General features: G+C 41.6%; 2 protein-coding genes across 3 annotated transcripts; one reads left to right on the top strand and one right to left on the bottom strand.

Moving 5' to 3' along the window:
* Positions 1 to 2,618: 2,618 nt before the first annotated feature.
* Positions 2,619 to 9,281, top strand: LOC109743992 (PH, RCC1 and FYVE domains-containing protein 1). Its single transcript, XM_020303087.4, has 11 exons — positions 2,619 to 3,031; positions 3,133 to 3,181; positions 3,991 to 4,058; positions 4,171 to 4,257; positions 4,345 to 4,434; positions 4,607 to 4,693; positions 4,811 to 4,927; positions 5,435 to 7,570; positions 7,664 to 7,810; positions 8,279 to 8,670; positions 8,856 to 9,281. Exons 3-11 carry the CDS (start codon positions 4,041 to 4,043, stop codon positions 8,944 to 8,946), a joined length of 3,165 nt encoding a protein of 1,054 aa, XP_020158676.1. The 5' UTR covers positions 2,619 to 3,031; positions 3,133 to 3,181; positions 3,991 to 4,040; the 3' UTR covers positions 8,947 to 9,281.
* A 474-nt stretch (positions 9,282 to 9,755) lies between these two features.
* On the bottom strand, positions 9,756 to 16,348 carry LOC109744003 (phosphatidylinositol/phosphatidylcholine transfer protein SFH8). 2 transcript variants are annotated; one of them, XM_020303098.4, is made up of 15 exons: positions 15,999 to 16,348; positions 15,807 to 15,893; positions 14,607 to 14,898; positions 14,300 to 14,396; positions 13,930 to 14,196; positions 13,759 to 13,836; positions 13,509 to 13,610; positions 13,364 to 13,413; positions 13,192 to 13,291; positions 12,992 to 13,090; positions 12,788 to 12,901; positions 11,427 to 11,556; positions 10,601 to 11,004; positions 10,390 to 10,464; positions 9,756 to 10,266 (listed from the first exon to the last, which is right to left on the bottom strand). In XM_020303098.4, the coding sequence occupies exons 1-15, from the start codon at positions 16,222 to 16,224 to the stop codon at positions 10,246 to 10,248; spliced, it is 2,142 nt and encodes a 713-aa protein (XP_020158687.2). In that variant the 5' UTR covers positions 16,225 to 16,348; the 3' UTR covers positions 9,756 to 10,245. The 2 variants fall into 2 exon arrangements, with proteins under 2 accessions (XP_020158687.2, XP_020158686.1); XM_020303097.4 differs by having other exon boundaries at positions 12,788 to 12,904; positions 15,999 to 16,201.
* Positions 16,349 to 18,747: the final 2,399 nt, after the last annotated feature.

The following is an 18,747-nucleotide window of genomic DNA, read 5'->3' as shown; positions in this document are numbered from 1 at the left end:
CAAGCAATCATCCACCCCCTCTAAAAAAATCAAATAAAATTTGGTATATACAAGAAGCAAAAAGACAATTCAACATGAATAATGTCAGTTTTTTTTCTCTTGTCCTCTTGGACACTTTTCATGCCGTCCTTTTGTTTTTCGTCATGTATTTTGGATTTTCTATGGGATGTACACATGTCATGTGAGCAATTCATAAAAAATATCAGAAATCTTTTGACACATTTAAATTCAAGTTTTTATTCATCGAACACAACACGGTCACGTAAGTAGGAACAATGGGAGTAGAAATCCTCCATTACATGTGCCGGTTTAGTTTTTGCAGATGAGTTAGGTCGAAGAAGTAATTGTCATGAGGGTATCGAGAACATACCGAAATTCTATGCGTACATCAGAAAATAGTGAGAAAGGCCTAGAGTCATACCGGTTAGCAGCACAGGTTGATGCGCTAAACAATCCGATTTCGAGTCTCACCCTCGTGCATAAAATTTGAGGATACTCCTACGCTCACCTCATACATCAACATCCAGACAACTACTTCCTTCGTTCACAAATATAATATGTTTTAGATATTTAATATAGACTACATATGGATTGAATTGAGTGAACAAACACACTAAAACGTGTCTACATAGAACGATTCATAAAAAAGTTAGAACATATTGTATTTGTGAATGGAGGGAGTACTACGATAAAAAAATATCACTACCCCAAAAGAATATCCAGTAATAGCACCTTTCATATGCTCTCATGCTTCTAGTTTAGAACAAAAAATTAAAAGTTTCAAAAATTCTCAAACAACTGTGAATGTTCAAAAGACATGTGTCCACCCCCTCTAAAAAATAAAAAAAACTGAAATATACAAAGAGAAACAAAACAGACAGTTTCAACATGAATAATGTCAGTTTTTTCTTTTGTCCTCTTGAATACTTATCATGCAGATTTTTTTGGTTTTTTCGTCATGTATTTTGAAAATTTTGGGGGATGTACACATGTCCTATGAACAATTCATAAAAAATAATCAAAAATCTTTTGACACATTTAATTTTGAGTTTTTAATCATGGAAAACATCGCCGTGATGTAAATCTAAACCTACTAGTAAAGTACAGAGTGTTTCTTCCCGTCCGTCGTTGTATGTTTTATAAAAAGCCCCACCGTGTTCTTTTTAAATAACCTGCGGTCCAGTATTAAGTCCCTCTTCTTTCTCTCTATCTGTTGGGCTTCAGCCCAACTTCTGTAGCCACTGTCACACGCACATGGGCGCTGGCTAGTATTCCGCGTCCAGCTACAGTGGACCAAGTTCACTCTGTTTTTAGCCCATTTAGGTCACTGGTCTTTATTATTTACAGTGGATATGTTAATCATGCTATAACTTTGCAAGCGTAACTCGGATTAAAATAGTTTTTATATATAATTTGACCAGAAAATGCTTAGTTTCCAACCATGCTATTAGTCGTTCCTGTTAATTAATATAAAATTCTTTTTAGAGTATAACTTTAATTAACCTAATTAATTGCTATGAAATATTAAATATTTTCTACCTCATTTAAATTGGCTACATATGTTGAATAAAGTATGTAGAAGGGCCTGCCGTGCACCTTTTTTTATAGATTAAGAGTAGCGAATATATATGTGTGTTTTCACCCCCATTTAAATTGACTAGATATGTTAAATTAAATATGTTAGGAGGCCCTGTATTGTACCTTTTTTCTACAGACTAAAAGGAGTAGCCAAAAATATTTGTGCTTTCTGAGATTGGAACTCATGACCCCAAAGGCCCCATCCAGCTGACCTAGCATGTGCTTGTGCTAAAAAATAGGTTTATTATTTAATTAAAAAGTTCCACTATACTCTTTGCTCGAGAATACATCAACTTTTATACATTTATAAATTGTGTGGAAAGCGGGAAGCCACTTCAAGAATCAAGGAATAGAGAGAGCCAAGGAATTAAATGGATTTGGTCTAGCATGGCTAATTGGATCTAAATAAATAAAATTACTGGATTTGCATGGATGGTTGCTTGAATATAAGTTAAGCAGGTTTGTAAGTAAGACCACATTTCCGGATTGTTGCTACGAGGGGGATACCTTAGAATTAATGAGTTAATCTTCGGGAGTCCACGAATCTTGCGTTAATAATTCATTTTTTAATACTTTCGTGACATAACCACAACAAAGGAGGAAGTAGATTTCAACCTGGACATGCGAATCCCTGTTGCCACGAGGTGACACCGTCCAGATGTTGTCGTGTCACATTGATATACGTTTTGATGGAGATGTCAATACTTATCTTGTTGCAACGCACATGGCTAGTACTTAGGAACAATGGTAGTAGTGAACCAACCTGTGGTTAGATAGTTAGAAGGACAGTGATATCCCCAGCCCATCAGGGTTCAAGTCACGTTCCCTTCGATGACGAGGCGCCTAAGATGACTTTGTAAATCTCAAGATATGCCGGCTCAGTCTCTCGAAGATGCTCATAGGAGTAGGGTGTAAGTGTGTGTGCGTTCATAGGGGTGAGTGTATGCGCGTATGTACGAGCGCTTGCGTCCTTACTGTGTTAAAAAAAACAATGGTAGTAAAAATCCTCCATTGCATGTGCCGTTGTAGTTTTTTTGTTTGACGTTCAACCATATGCATGCAGTTTTAAAAAATGGGAGCATCTGTGTGGTGGTAGTGTCATTTGATATTTTCCCCACCTCGTCCCCTCCTCCCCGGCAATCCCGGTGAGTTGGATCCATCCGTTTCCCGCGTCCGGCGCCGCCGAAGCCGCCGCTCCGCTCCTCGCCATGCATCCTCCCGCCACCTCGCGGGAGCCACTCCCTCCTCCCATCCTCTGGATTGCCGCGGAGTGGATCGGAGACCCGCCCAGACCGGCTGGATTTCTTTGGTCCGTGCGGAGATTTCTCCTCCTTTTCTGCCTCACGCACCCCGTAATGCCCCACCATCGGCGACCCCGCCGCCGGCGACGGGACGCAGCTACCCGCCCAAGCCTCCTCGCATAAGCGACCCGGACTGGATCCTCCGTCTGCTGGTAAGGAACCCTAGCTTTGATTGGACCGATTCTTCCAGTCCATCGCTGCCTGGTTGGTACCCTGTTGATTAATTAATCTAACACATTACTTGTTCGATCAGATTCTCCCTCTTCAACGCCCAAGATCAATCTTGGTTGGCGCTGCCCAAGGTGCGGCCGCGGTTTATTTTCGACAATTTAGTGCATATTCCGTAGATTAAAGGGAGAACCCGTGCCTGGTGACATCTGCAAATGAAATGCGCAGCCGAACCATAAATTGTTCAGGCGAGCTTGTGTCCCCTTTTTACAATTTTTGTGTGTGATAGAATGTTTCAGGAGTTCTGAAAAAATCACAGGTGTCGTATAGATAGTCATGTAGACCTGCAAGTTTTGATATCCGAATTTGTTGCTATTACCGGGAACATATATTTGCCGTGGCAAATATATCAATAGTTGTCTTCAGGTTCTCGACAACTTTTGATGACTTTTATCAGCTTTCTACTATAATGTTGTTAGTACTTTTAGAGCATCATATGGCTCGCAAATTGTGAAGGGGACACAAGGTCCCTTGGACACACTCACACACACCACCTCCCCATTTGCAGAAATGCCATGGTTTATATTTAAAGATTAGGTGAAGTTCCTCTTCAAGTCGACGTAGCACACCCAAAATTATATAAATCGGTAAAATTTCAGTATCCATGGCTTACAATAAGGGACATTCCATTTGAGAAATATGCGGATTTTGGAACATAGTCCTGCATTATTCATATATGAACTAAAAAGTACTTTTTTTTTTGTTGGCTATACCAGGCTGAATTTGGAACAGTGCATTATAAGTTCATAACCACCTTCGCACTCGCAATGGGGATGCGGGGAACACTTAGGCACCAAAATCACATTCATTTGCCTATATATATTCATTTTTTTTTATCTGCCTGTTGTGATGCTGGTACCCCATTATGAGTTTATCTGTGCAGACACAAGTAATCAAAAGGCGAAAATAGAATGGTGACCTGTTGCAGTTTAGATGACACCAGATGATAACGTGAGATTCCACATACTGTGCTGTGTATCATTTGCCGTTTTTGGTTGGACACACATTTATTTGTTGAATAATCAGCAATGCTAATCTGGACTATATTTTACATGTCCGAAAGGCCCTTATTACTTTAAAGAAAGGCAGCAAGCTTATCAAGTATAGTCGGAAGGGAAAACCCAAGATTCGTGAGTTCAGACTTTCTAGTGTAAGTTTTTGTGTGCGTTTTGTGTGGTACCAATGTTCATGTTCTTATTACAGGATGAGAACACAAGTCCTTATTTTCTCATTACAGGACGAAACAGCACTAGTTTGGTACTCGCACAGCAAGGAGAAGTGCCTCAGACTGTCGTCCGTGTCTAAAATCATACCTGGACAGAGAACTGTAAGTTGAACTACCACCGATCAGTTAATCGTTGGTGGTTACGTTGTTGGTTTACATTCACAGGATCAAATTTTATATCCAAGAATTTACAAGATGAGTTTATGTAGTATTTCAGTTTAATTTTATCTGACATCCGGAATTGGGACCTTATGCATTTGCCCTTCTTTGACAGGCTGTTTTTAGGAGGTTTCTACGCCCTGAGAAGGATTACCTATCATTTTCACTGATATACAAGAACGGCCAACGTTCCCTTGATCTGGTAAAAGATAAATTCTTTATACTCATTTGAACTGATGTGAAATGCTTCATGTTTGATATGCTTCGTACGATGATCAATCCAAGACAATAATGACACGGAATTCTAGCTGATCTACAGGTTTGCAAGGATCAAGCAGAAGTTGAAGTGTGGTTTTCAACACTTGAGACACTGATTACTTCATACCGTGTAAATTTTCCAACAGATTGCCAAAGTGATAGAACATCATTTTCTGATGTAAGTTGTTGGTCTTCCTAAACAGTTTATTTCATTATTTACCATCAACACAAATATTATAAGCATTCCTCTATAAAGTAACTGAGACAGCATTCCGATATCATCCAGTATTAATTAGTTAAGTCCTTTTGCAACGGCTTGCTTCCTTTAGAAGCCATAATTTTTAGAAGCTACTAGTGACCTGTGAGGTGCTTCAGCTTCCCTAAGCTGCCCAATAATGGTGCACGTAAACTATGTTACTTATCTTATTTGAGCATACAAGATTATAACTGTTAAACTAGAAGAGTTTATACTTGCGCACTGATGTGATTTACGACAGTACTGTGCTAAGGAAGCAATGCTTGGGACACCATTTAATTCTTATTTGTTGTGTGGATTAGTTAGTATCTGATTCCCTATTATGTATCCATCTTACCGCTCCTTGTATCAGGCTAAGATTGGAGAGTGGCTTACACTTGATCATAAATTTCAGAATGTTCTTGTTTAACAAGCGTATCCCTTTTTCAGGAAGTGTCCCAATATCAAGATGCGTATGATGCAAGACTAGATATTGCCTCAAGTATTAACCGCACTTATTACTCGGCTGGTTATGGCTCAGCCTATTCATTGAATTCTTCAAGAGCAGATGTTAGATCAGATCGTGCAAATATGCTAAGAGTAAGTACGGGAGACAGTAGTCGGATTAGTATTTCCAGCAGCATCCCTAGTTCTTCCAGTCAAGGTTCTGGACCAGATGATATAGAATCCCTTGGTGATGTTTATGTATGGGGTGAGGTGTGGACTGATGTGCTCCCCCCAGAAGGATCCTCAAACTTTCTGTGCTCCAAAACAGATGTTTTGATTCCTAAACCTCTTGAGTCGGATGTTGTTTTGGACGTACAGCAGATATCATGTGGTTCGAGGCACATTGCTCTTACTACCAGACAAGGAGAAGTGTTCACTTGGGGTGAAGAACTTGGTGGGCGGCTTGGTCATGGAACTGATGAAGATATTAGTCGCCCCGAACTTGTTGAATCTTTAGCAGTGTCCAATGTGGAGTATATTGCATGCGGGGAGTTTCATACTTGTGCTGTAACTGCCTCTGGTGATTTGTACAATTGGGGTGATGGTTCTTACAATGCCGGATTGCTAGGACATGGCCTTGGGGCTAGCCACTGGCTTCCAAAGCGAGTGTCAGGACCTTTAGAAGGGCTTCAAGTGTTGTCTGTTGCATGTGGCTCATGGCATTCAGCACTTGCCATGTCAAGTGGAAAAGTATTCACTTTTGGTGATGGGACATTTGGTGCTCTTGGGCATGGAAATCGTGATAGTGTTTCCTATCCAAAGGAAGTTGAATCTTTGAGTGGATTCAGAACGATGAAAGTTGCATGTGGTATCTGGCATTCCGCAGCAATTGTGGAGACCAATAGTCAGACAGGCATGAATGTGGTATCCAGGAAGCTATTTACCTGGGGTGATGGAGATAAGAATCGCTTAGGTCATGGAGACAAGGAGGCTCGGCTAGTTCCCACCGTTGTTCAAGCCCTTGTTGATAATAATTTCCATCAGGTAGCCTGTGGACATAGTATGACTGTTGCACTTGCCACATCTGGTCATGTCTTCACAATGGGTAGCTCTAGTAATGGACAACTTGGGAATCCAAAAGCCGATGGTAAACTACCTTGCCAAGTACAAGACAAGTTGAACAGTGAGTTGGTTGAAGAGATCTCATGTGGCTCTAACCATGTTGCAGTCTTGACTTCACGGAGCGAAGTATATACTTGGGGTATGGGGGCCAATGGAAGGCTGGGACATGGTGGCATTGAAGATAAGAAGAAACCAACTATTGTGGACGCATTAAAAGACCGTCACGTTAAAAGTATAGCATGTGGTTCAAACTTTACGACATGCATTTGCATACATAAGTGGGTTTCAGGTGCAGATCAGTCTGTCTGCTCAGGGTGTAGGCAACCCTTTGGTTTCACAAGGAAGAGGCACAATTGTTACAATTGCGGGCTTGTTCATTGCCATGCATGTAGTTCAAGGAAGGTCCTGAAGGCTGCATTGGCACCAACTCCTGGCAAGCCACATCGTGTATGTGATTCATGTTTCATGAAACTGAAAGCTGCAGATAGCGGCGGCACCAATAGTCCATTTAATAACAAAAAGAGTGTCATGACTCGTCGTTCTGTTGATATCAAAGATAAGTCAGAGAGGCCAGACATAAGGCCTTCAAGGCTAGCAACAGCAGCAACAGCAGAGCCAGTCAAGTATGCAGATTCAAAATCAGTTAGAAGTGAGATAAAACCTGACCCTGTGTCCAATGCGAGGGCACCCCAAGGTCCTGCTACAGCTTTGGCAGTCCCAACTACTTTTGTAAAGCCTATGGGAATGGGAGGAATGGGAGGAATGGGCGGAATGGGGGGGATGGGCGGAATGGGGGGAATGGGCGCAATGGGCGGAATGGGTATGGGAATGGGAATGGGAGTAAACATGGCGCCAATGGGAATGGGCATGCCTGTGGTGTCACAATCTCATAAGAAGCCAAGTCCAGCTCCAGCAATGGCAAGTGCTCTGTCTGTTAAAAGTGACACCAAAGATATCGATAACCTGAAGAAGACTAATGAGACGCTGAATCAAGACATCTCAAAGTTGCAAACTCAGGTATGATTTAGAAGTCTAGGTCATTTTGTTTACTGTATCTTCTTGGCTTTAGCATGGTTAGCTGATTTTGATAAAATCCCATAATTTTGATAGGTTAATAAGCTAAAACAGAAATGTGAAGTCCAAGATGAGCAACTACAGAAATCAGAAAGAAGAGCTAAAAGCGCTGCCTCTCTAGCTGCAGAAGAATCTAGCAGACGCAATTCCATGTTGGACTTTATTAGGTTTCTTGACACAGAGGTATAGTAGACTACCACTCCTTTCTAACTATATATGCAACTTGAACTCTTTATTGGAGCCCTCTTTTGCCTATCATGCTGCCATATTTATTGTGCTTTCTTCTATTACACCATTTAAAGTGTTCACACCTCTATATAATTACTTCAATAAAAATACAATAAGAGGTGTGCTTCAGGGATATTCAAATGAAACAAGCAATAAGGTATTACTCCCTCCGTTCCTAAATATTTGTCTTTCTAGAGATTTCAACAAGTGACTACATACAGAGCAAAATGAGTGAATCTACACTCTAAAATGTCTATATACATCCATATGTGGTAGTCCATTTGAAATCTCTAGAAAGACAAATATTTAGGAACGGAGGGAGCATTTTTGTATTTAGTGGCTCATATAGCAAGATCCGCTCCATGTTTTGTTGATCTGTATTAGTGGATGCTCATAGTAACTTCACTTCCTTTCAATATTCAGCTCAAGGGGCTTGTAGATAAGGTGCCTGCTGAATTCTCTGACAGTATAAAAGACTTGCAAAGCCAATCAGAGAAATATCTCACCGGACAGTGTAGTCATTCACCGGAGGCCATTTCTGGGCATGAACAGCCTCGCCTCCCCATTGGCGGGATGCATGAAATAACACACCACGGCAGGTCCGCTAGCATGGTTAACTTGGATGGCAGTTCCTTGACAAGCGAATCTCCATGCCATCGATTCATGGACAGCAACGGGAGGGCTCCAGGCGACTTTGCACCAAAGTACGGCACCCATGGTGAGGTGCAGCTGATCGAGCAGTTTGAGCCAGGAGTTTATGTCACACTTATCCAGCTGAGAGACGGCACCAAAGTATTCAAGCGTGTCCGGTTCAGGTACTCCATTCCCACCCCTTTTACTGTTTTATGCATACATCTCAATCTTATTTTTCTGAGAATGAGAGGCATACATCTCAACAACTTGTTTGAGGCATTTGTACCACATAACAACCCAATAACAAAACTCTGAAGGTGCCAGGGTATATTTACTTACGGTTCTTTCTCTTGAAAATCTTTGTTAGCAAGAGGAGATTCGCCGAGCAGCAGGCCGAGGAGTGGTGGAGGGAGAACCAGGAGAGGGTGTTCAGGAAATACAACCACGCACCTACCTAGGCTCCTTGGCTCAGCATCGGCCACCTACACAAGACGAATCGCGCCGTTGATGCTTGGGATTCCGCGTTCCCCACTGCCAGCTGACGATTAGTCTGAAGATCCTGGCGACTGTTTGTTCTTTTGATGATCATCTTGTGTTTTCTTCTTCATTTTTTTGCTTGTTTTGGAATATGTTTAATTTCCATTCCCTTGAGCCTATTTGCTGGGAACGTGTGTTCAGGTTGGGAACACTTGTTTGTGGCTTCCCAGCGAGGTAAAATAGTTTGTGTCAAACGGTGTAATCCTCGCGGACATATTATTCGAGAAAGTATGTATAAATGAATGTAAGGCAATAAGTCTGCACACGAGTTATGACACTGAAGGACATTTTTCAGTAGTAGTAAACAAATTAGAAATTAATGTTGTGTTTGCTTCAAGCCCAAGCCAAATCAACCAAAACTTTTGGTTTTGGTCGTGTCACTGTTGGTAAGAAAATCGAACTAGAATTGGCTATGGAACATAGGCGTATCAAAATATTGGCAACCATCCAAAAGTGTCAAAATTTTGCTTGCGCAAATTATGAAGCTGAACTGCATTATTGGTAACAGTGTAATCGCTAAAATTCAGACTAAATCCGTAAAGTTAATAAGGCCGCATGGCTGAACAGCAAGTTATGAAGCTCAGCCAACTTTATTTTTCAGCTGTGTAATAAAGTAGAAAAACCATTAAAGACCAAGACAAGGATACTCTTTGTTTGAGAATCAGAAGGTCATTTTCGAATTTTCACCTTTTCGTTAATTCGGAATCTGGGTTTTTGAACACTTCAATCGTGCTTCAGGAAACGAGCCCTCCCTTGGTATTCAAATTTCCATCACCATGCATAGGTCAAATTAAAAAGATGCGACAAAAAATCAAGCATCACAAACCCTAGCACAAGGTCACAATCGGTTCATTCAATGATACATACTATACAAACTGACCATGCTACAAAAAAAAAATCATCACATTCAATCATATGATGCAAATATGATCATGTACCATGGAACAACGACAACTCCAACACATCATATATACCGTGGTGATTTCAGGATCCTCAGCCTCAGTAGTCCGCAGCCCAATATACAAACAGATATACAGCTAGCCTTCTTTTCCCATACACAAATTACATGCATTTACACTCACGACATATACATAAATATGTACGAAGGGTTAGCTCTGCGCACGGAGAGCATGATCGTGGCGACCAATCAATTCCAGTATTTACGCACCAACAGCTCCGCCGATGAAGTGCCTCCCTCCCCCCATCGTCGTCTAAGCTCCTCAGAAGCAGAGTTTCTTCTTCTGCAATGCGTATATGCACGAAGGGCACGCATTAGTACAGAAGAGGTAGCAGAAGACCTTAAGATGGCAGTACCATCTTCAGGTGTCTAGAAAAAATAACGGCGTGGGGTGACTGCGACATACGCGGAACTTGAGCATGTCTTGCTTGTCGATGAATGCGAGCAGCTCGTCCTGACGCATCAGCGCCTCGTAGAGGGCCTGTAGATGGAAATCAGAAGAAACAATTCATCATAACCTTGTTGATTTGTTACAGGACTACATATCTCTTTAAACATAGCACATTCAGACTAAATCCGTAAAGTTAATATGCTTTAAGCCAAAAAAGAAATCCTACCTTCTTTGTAGAAATCAAGTCGGCTTCCAAGGCGTCCACACGGCGGGCGGACGCATTGAGCAGCTCCTCCTTCTCGAATGGCATCTCGGATGGCTTTTTTTCAAGCGCCTGCACCTTCTCCTCCAGCTCACCTAGCCGTCTTACCAGAGTTGAAAGGATTTCCTTCTCCGTGTAGGCCGGGGCAGGAGACGGAGGTCGGAACTCCTCCTTGTACTCTTGCTCTTGAGGGCAGTCCACGTAATAGTGGTCGTGATCATTGGATTGGTTCGAGAGCCTTTTGGCCATTCTGCTCGGGATACTTCGAAGCATGGCGAAAAGGGTCACGATGAAGACTGTCAGCCATGCGACAACCAAGGTCCGAATTCCTTCGAATGTGGTCGGTAGATTTCTCAAGGATAATGAACCTGGGTAAAATGTTAAGAAAACAGGTTAATCAACAAACACACAATACAGTGCGCTTGCATATCAATCAAGCAGTAGGGTTATTTTCAGGGTTACACTCTAATAATAGCATGACTAGACTAAACTAATAAAATAGAAGTAGTTCTTCAGTTAGCTCAAAGGGTTATGGTGGTACATGTATTTGTGGATAAAAAATAACTCTATAGATAATTTCTGTAACTATTTACTATGTAGTTACAACTTAAAAGTATACCAGTGCATAGGAATGCACATAGACTACCTCTTGGACTCCATAACTTTTTTTTTTCTTCTGAAATACACTCGATAACTATTTTGAAATAAAAGTAAGAAAGGTCTAGTTATTTTGGACAACTTGACAAGGGCTTTCCGTGAGAGTAAAAAGTAAAGCACCGACATAAAATACCTGAGGAAGAGGACACTGGACTAGCTCTGGGGCTGCTCCATCCGTCGTCCACAACCTTGTCAACAACAGGGATGCTTTCTTCAATAGTGGGGCGAGCAGCAGACGTGGATGCATGTGCTGCAAATTTTGACTGAAATAGTAAGAGGTTACCTGTTAGAAACATGTATTTTGCAGAAATAAAGGTGTCACTAAGTAGTAGCCATGGGGTATCTTCCATGGTTGTCTGGATAGCATATATATACAAATTCTATATTACTCAACACTGGAGTATATGGATGCAAGGGCCTTTGCAGTTCAAATGAATGTTAAAAGAATAATTCCATTTGCCTTTGTCAGTAGAAGCATTTGATCAGTTTCAGTTCAAATGAATGTTAAAAGAATAATTCCATTTGCCTTTGTTAGTAGAAGCATTTGAACGGTCTCTGTTAGATGGCCTTATCCTTGGGGATGAGCCTGATTCTTGGTAATTTTCAGCAAATGTCCAGCAATTCAGGGTGGATCAGGCTTAAAAGCTATTACTTGGAGATTCCATTTCAATTCCTGTCATCACCTGGCTTTGGAAAACTTGTAATCAGCTCAAGCGCAAAATACTTTTCTGGCTACTTCTGAATGATGACTGAACACACGACAGCTCCTACAGAGGAAGAACTTCATTCAAGATTACACTTGTGTCATGTGTGATCACTATGTTGTGGAATCAAGGGATCACCTCTTCTTCCATTGCCCATTTGCTCAAATCTGTTGGAAGAATATCTGCCCCAGTTGGACAGCCTTGTCAGCTGGGATTCAAGATCAAATTGGCAATCCCAGGCATCTGCTGAATCTGCCCTTTGCTACGGACATAATCATTCTAGTTGCTTGGGCCATTTGGAATACTAGGAATGCTTACATTTTTAGGGCTGTTCCTCCAAGTTTTTATGCTTATAGAAAACACTTCGAGGAGGAATTGCAACGGCTGGTGCTCAGGGCCAAAGAGGAAATCATATGGGTCACTTCCAGACTGGGTCCAGAACTTCAGATAGGCATCATTCTTTCTCTTGCTTCCTTCAGTTATATATATGTTGTTATATCTGCTTACAGTTTTAGCTTCTAGGCTCTTAGATAGATGGTTAGACTTTGCTGCTTTTGAGAAAATATATAAAAATATACTGTGGGAAGAAATTCCTATAAAACAGTTTCGGGTAAAAAACTGGTAAAAGCATAATCATACTTTGGTGATCATTTAAAAAAAATCTTTTCCTTATAATGCTCTTTACATCATTCACTATATTTAGTTGAAAATGTTACTGATGCAGACTATGCTGAACTGCTGATAATGCCAGGTTTCTTGATTGTACGCTCAACATGTGATATCTACTTGCCTCCTCATGAACAGGGGTCAAAGAAGGATTCGTTATGAGGGTCTTTGGTGCAATAGGAGATGTAACATCTTCCACTTCAGACCCAGACTCAGCAGATGCATCACTGCCCTTTCCCTGCTTTAATAGTAACATAGTAAGTATTCATTACAGATTGAACAGATGGTTCAACAAATCTTCATGTCCAACCAAGCTTATAGAACTTACATTTGGGCGCTGTGGCCTAGCATAACTGATGATCTTGCCATCAGTGCCTGATATGGTCACGATTTGTCTGTCGTAGTTTGCCTCGCCATTCAGGACCCTCTGGAAAAAAATGAAGATGTGTCACATTAGCAAACACAAGACACCCGGCAAATAGCAGTGTGCATGAAATATCCTCTCTTTGGGGAGGAGGAGCTCACAACCTTTATTGTGGTGGGATCCTTCCAAGGACCTTTATCTGATCTCTGACAACCTCCATGTTCTTCACACTTGCATTTGCCACCAAAAAATTCTGGCAATTCACTGCATGAATGGAAACCAAAAAGGCATTAGTCTGGAAACCTTAAATGCACAGACAAGATTAAAGATTCTGACCTCTCATCAATTATTTCAAGTAGCTTATTTTGGTACTTGGTTCCAAGAACCTTCAAGTGAAAAGATTGAAATATAGTTAGTATCTGCGTACTGAATCGATTAACAATTATGCATCAAACCAATCCTACGTAATAGAATTATTTACATGAATCTTTGAAGCAGTTTTCGGATCAAGAAAAGACTTTATTGTGCCCCATAACATCTTGAAGCCTTGGCCAGCATTAATTATGTACATCCGGCATAATGTCTGCAGCAGCATTCTGAACACGTTAGATACTGTACTGTTGGGCCATGAGAAATATAATGATAAGCCCGCATGACAGGAAATAATTCTTTAAGAACGGAAATGACAGAACTGAAATTTGTGGCCCGACATCCATCATAGGATCACCTACCTCTGGGTAGTTGTCACTGTCAATCTTCTGCAGTCGGGTGATTAGTTCCCTTGCACATTTCGAGAAGTTCTTCAATCCCTTGAATTACAGAAAAGTAGTCAATTACAAAGTCTTAAAAAATGTGACTTTCAAGGTTGAGACTTGAGAGCAATGTTTCGTAAAGAGCCATACCACGCCTTGCACATCCAGAATAGTTGTGCATGAGTCCAGGTGCCGTTTTGCAGCAATTGAGCAAGCTGGAAATCTCATCTGGAAACATTTCTCAAACTCCTTGACATGATATTTCACATATCGGTCTATAGTTGTTACTTGCAGCACCTTGTTGGCATCAACTTTTCCTATTAACTCCACATAGACAGGTCTTCCATCTTTATCCACCCCATGGTAAAACTGTGGATAATACTTCATAACTTCGTTTAACTCAGCGTAATCAAATTCCTGAGTTAAAAAAAAACAGAAGTGTCAACATCCTGAAGTTACTCTTAAGCAAGAAAAATGCTAAATCCATGTAATACTACATCTGTACAAGTTTCTGCTTTACCTCTATATTGTCGGTCCCAAATTCCTTTCTCCATGTAAGCATATCAGACCACATAAGCTTTGCCTTCTCAACATCAAACTTCCGTGCCTTCAGGAACCTACACATGATTGATATAAATAAACATCAGATAGTAAAACAATTATCTTTTTTTTTCGAAAATTAAAACAACTATCAATGTCTGTAATGATAGCCTCTTGAGCACACATAGGAAATTGACATTGGTACATGGTTTCCTAAGGTGGGGCTATTGGAAAGAAATCTATATCATACTGTCAGATTAAGACCCTGAAATCAGCAGGTTCTGTACCTCAGCATCATGTGGTAATCATCATGTTGTTGTGGCAACAAGTCCTCATCAAGCAAGCATTGTCGAAATGCTTCAACGGCCTGTAGATCTTGAACATGTCTTATGTCCTCGATGGAAATCTGATTGTCATTCTTCTTTTTGCTTCTCCTCCTTAGGGAATGTCTGAATTTGTTCCCTGCGTTAATTGCCTTTTTCTTGAAGGAGGCTATTTTAGTCTTCTTCTCTCCTTCTGAGTTGTCTGCATCCGATCTGCTCTCTTTCTTTCCATCATTATGTGTAAATCCTTCAAAAGCTGCGCCCAGTAATAATATGTTAATATTCCATATTGTAGTCAAAGCAAAAGTAGATACAGTTACTCTAGTAACAAAAACAAATTAGTGGGCTAGCTAGATGATAGTGTTCTGCAAGGAACTACAGCAAGAACCCATGCCAAATACAGTTACCCGTATGCTGAAACAACACTTTGTGATTACAGGTGCTAGTAGGGCGACTTGCAAAAAGGGACAGTGTCGTCAATTTTGTTCAGTGCCATACAGAGTACGAGCAGCAAGAACCTTGCACTGATTATTAGGTTTTTTTAACACAGTAGCACTGATTATTAGTTGGATGGTTTAGAACTTTGTTGGTTTATACACGTGGCATCAATTAATTTTCTGCATTTTTCTATACTCTACAATTTAGTCTTGTGTAAAAGTTATCTTTGACAATGATTACCTATTAACCTTCACGCACTGGATATAATAACACAATCTTTTTTAAGGAAGGTCACCTTCACGCATTAGGTAAGCTGTCATTCCCATTGTAAGAGTATAGGGGATATAATAATACATCATTCAGTGATGCCAAGTAAATAACAACAACTGAAAACAGAACAGACTTCTGCTCGAAGATTTTTCCTTTTTTCACACAGGAGTTGGGTATTTTTACATGTGGACTTTTAGTGTTAAATGAAGAACATGCTCCAGGCAGCCCCAAATCCTCCAATCCATATAACTATTCGAGGAGCGCAATGATCAAAATACGAGCCTATTTAATCCAAACATTGAAAATTGAAAAAAAACTAAGTTCATACAGGAAAGAGCGAGAGGAACCAGAAACATCGAATCCTAGGAAATTGGTTCCTCCAAGTTCTGAATTCTGAAGTAAATAGACTAACCAACAACAATATCCCTAAAAGGAAACAAACACTTTTGTACTCACATGGCCTGGCTAATCGGTCGAGGGGCCCTGACATCCCCTCCGGCTCCGGAATCGATCTCCCCAGCGAAGCTCCAGGCCCGGAATCCGCTGAAAAATCCGCGCAGAAAAACTCAGCCAACAAAACGGCAGCAAAGCGCCGCCACGCTCCAACACCGAATTGGCGAATTGGATAGGGGAAAAAAAGCTTCTTACTTCCAGGCGCGTACGAGACAAACAATCGGGGAATTTCGTTCCCGGCGGAGATTTTGACCTCTCGATTTCGGAATATGGGTGCGGATTTCGGGGCGGGGGGAGGAGGAGGAGGAGAAGCTTCTCCTTCTCCCACCGTTTTAATGGGGCGGGCGACTCCGGCAGGGAGAAGAAGCCAGAGGGCAGGGGCACGGGGGTTTCCGTCACGGCGCGGGTAGACCCGGCCCATGGGCCGGGCCGGAAACGGTTGACCTGGGCGACGTGGACGCGTTCGGTACGTGGACCCGGTGCACCCACCACATAGGAATCTAGTTGTAGGATAGATCTGAGGGTGCCGTGGGGCCCGAGGCCGCTGGTGTCTGCCGTTGATGCGCGCCGATCGTAGCAGTGGACGGTGGTGATGGGGTCTCGCCCATAGACCGAGTGCAGGAGGCCGTGCCCGTGACGTGACGCGTGGAAGGTTTTGGCCGAGTCAGATTTGGTTGGTTGGGCAACTGCTCCCTCGCCCACTCCTTTTTAATTCTGCTATAATTGTTCTACTAGTAGAGATTATAATTTATGGAGCACTTTTATGCAATATCTATTGATGATGATACATTGCCTTCCTATAGTTGATCAAACAAACAGATAATAAAACTATAAATATCAAGCAGTCTTGTTTATAACAAACAAAAATATCTAGGCAGGGTTTGATTAGGGTGGTTGCCTTTTTTCCCCACTATAAACTGAGACAAAAGATGAGTGTTGCTATGCGCACGACATCTTTCAACTGATTGTTGCATGATACTGCAAACCAGACCATCCGTACGTAGGACTAGGTGCAACAGGGCCAGTGGATTAACTATCGTGCGTGAGTCGTTTCGTTTGTAAACTATTTTCACAAAAGATTTACTTCATCATCCATTAAAAATAAGAAAATTGTCAAGTATAATTAGCAAAAGAAGCGAACGAAAGCCGACACAATCTGTTACTTTATGTTAATTAAGCTGGTGGTTCATCCTCTCCTCGAGCCCAACGAATGATGGTAACAATTGCCGGCCGCTCGTAGACACTTGGGTGGAGGTTGTTCATAGGTGGTTTCACCGTGGTAATTTATGGCTGTACAACGTTGAACTCTAAACGGAACACAGTCTGGGACATTTTACAGCCACAAGCCCTGTTAATACAGCAGCAGCAGTTTACTATACCGTTTATGTTTTGTGAAAACAACGGTCTAAGCTGCATCCCAGAGACTGTTCCCCTACCATGAACTAACTGTTCCCTCTTGAGCTAAATGACAGGCAGCTAGCCACAAGGCCCCATGGAATTAGTGCGTGCTCACTGTCCTGTAATAATTTGTCTGTTCCCATCGATCCAGCGGAGCAAGACGGGCGTGCGCTGCACATCACGTCAATGAAGTCGGCATGGGGCAAACTTTTTGTCCGTGGTGCCGCTGACAGTCTGCCCACCCGTGCCTGCCTGCTAATTATTTTTCTTCTGAAAATAACTAATCCCTTTCAATTACTCCCTCCGTTCCTAAATATAAGTCTTTGGAGAGATTCCATTATGGACCACATACGGAGCAAAATGAGTGAATCTATACTCTAAAATGCATCTAGATACATCTATATATTGTCCATAGTGAAAATCTCTGCAAAGACTTACATTTAGGAACGGAGGGAGTAGTTTAGTAGCTGGGCTGTCGCAGTCGTTGGCAATCATCATCGCCCCCGGCCGTGATCTGCCGGCATTGGATCGTCCCTCCCGGCTCTCACCACGGGGAGCACAGGGTCGCTGGCTAACATAAACAAATTTCTCTTTTTTTTGCGAGGAACATAAACAAGTCGTTATATCTTTAGTGCAAGCTGACCTGACCAGATCATCATAATAATAAAGCATGAATGGAGCAGAAAATGACAAAAAGATGCTATGGCGTGTGGAATTTATAATAGGACCCGGCAAGAAATATGTTCCCCTGTGCTATATGACCAAACGTGGGTTACTTTTACAGACGCCACAGACATTTTTTTTTGTTAAAAAGGAACTGTTCTTTTCATATCTTCAGCCCTGAGCTATACTATGCCCAAACTCGGTCAAGATTTGCACACCACTTTCGTTATTTGTCGAAAATAATGAGACGAATTGCGAAACAGACGACCAATGGCATGACATTATATTTATAATCTCGATAGGTTAGGTGTTACTGATGATGGAGACGCGTGCATGGTGTATAATTGGCTGAGTTGTTCTAGTCCTTGCTTCGTGGTGATGTGGATGTGGTAAAATTACCTTCTCATGTACACCGTTTATTCGCCAATTGGCTGCAATTTAAGCTCTTCCAGGACACGCTATCGTGCTATGATGCAGGCATTATTAGACATCCGAATGGTAAATTCTCCATTATACTAATCCACAATCAGTTGCAAAAATCTATGTACAGTAGGGCTCAATATTGAGTAAAGCAAAATAGAAAATTGGTGTTGTCTCTCCTTGCATGTCAACCTTCTCGTGAGCCTTGCATGATTCTTGTTGGAAGCTGGGAGAAAAAATGCTACTCCCTTTGATTCATAATACTTGTCTCTAGTTGATTGTTCCATGAGAAGAATTAGCATCGGAGCAAGAGGAAGCCCCGGTTCCCTCTTTTCCCTAATTTAGCACTACCTCCACAATGGTGAGAAGCGATGCCAAAAGCTACTTTTATCATTTGGCACTAGAAATTCGGCATACATCGTGGATGCACTAACAAAGCATAAATGGAAATGTAAAGGTGCGA

The sequence above is a fragment of the Aegilops tauschii genome, chromosome 1 (genome assembly GCF_002575655.3).
Source record: "Aegilops tauschii subsp. strangulata cultivar AL8/78 chromosome 1, Aet v6.0, whole genome shotgun sequence".
NCBI lineage: Eukaryota > Viridiplantae > Streptophyta > Magnoliopsida > Poales > Poaceae > Aegilops > Aegilops tauschii.
This window is presented reverse-complemented; position numbering and strand designations above follow the sequence as displayed.

Bases quoted from the DNA above. Each gene is read 5' to 3' on its own strand.
- LOC109743992 (XM_020303087.4), top strand. The intron at 4,258-4,344 runs GTAAGTTTTTGT...TTCTCATTACAG, and splicing joins GTGAGTTCAGACTTTCTAGT to GACGAAACAGCACTAGTTTG. The intron at 7,571-7,663 runs GTATGATTTAGA...TAATTTTGATAG, and splicing joins TCTCAAAGTTGCAAACTCAG to GTTAATAAGCTAAAACAGAA.
- LOC109744003 (XM_020303098.4), bottom strand. From the start codon at position 16,224: ATGGGCCGGGTCTACCCGCGCCGTGACGGAAACCCCCGTGCCCCTGCC. The intron at 14,899-15,806 runs GTGAGTACAAAA...TACTGGGCGCAG, and splicing joins CGACCGATTAGCCAGGCCAT to CTTTTGAAGGATTTACACAT. The intron at 13,091-13,191 runs GTTGTGAGCTCC...ATTTTTTTCCAG, and splicing joins AGGATCCCACCACAATAAAG to AGGGTCCTGAATGGCGAGGC.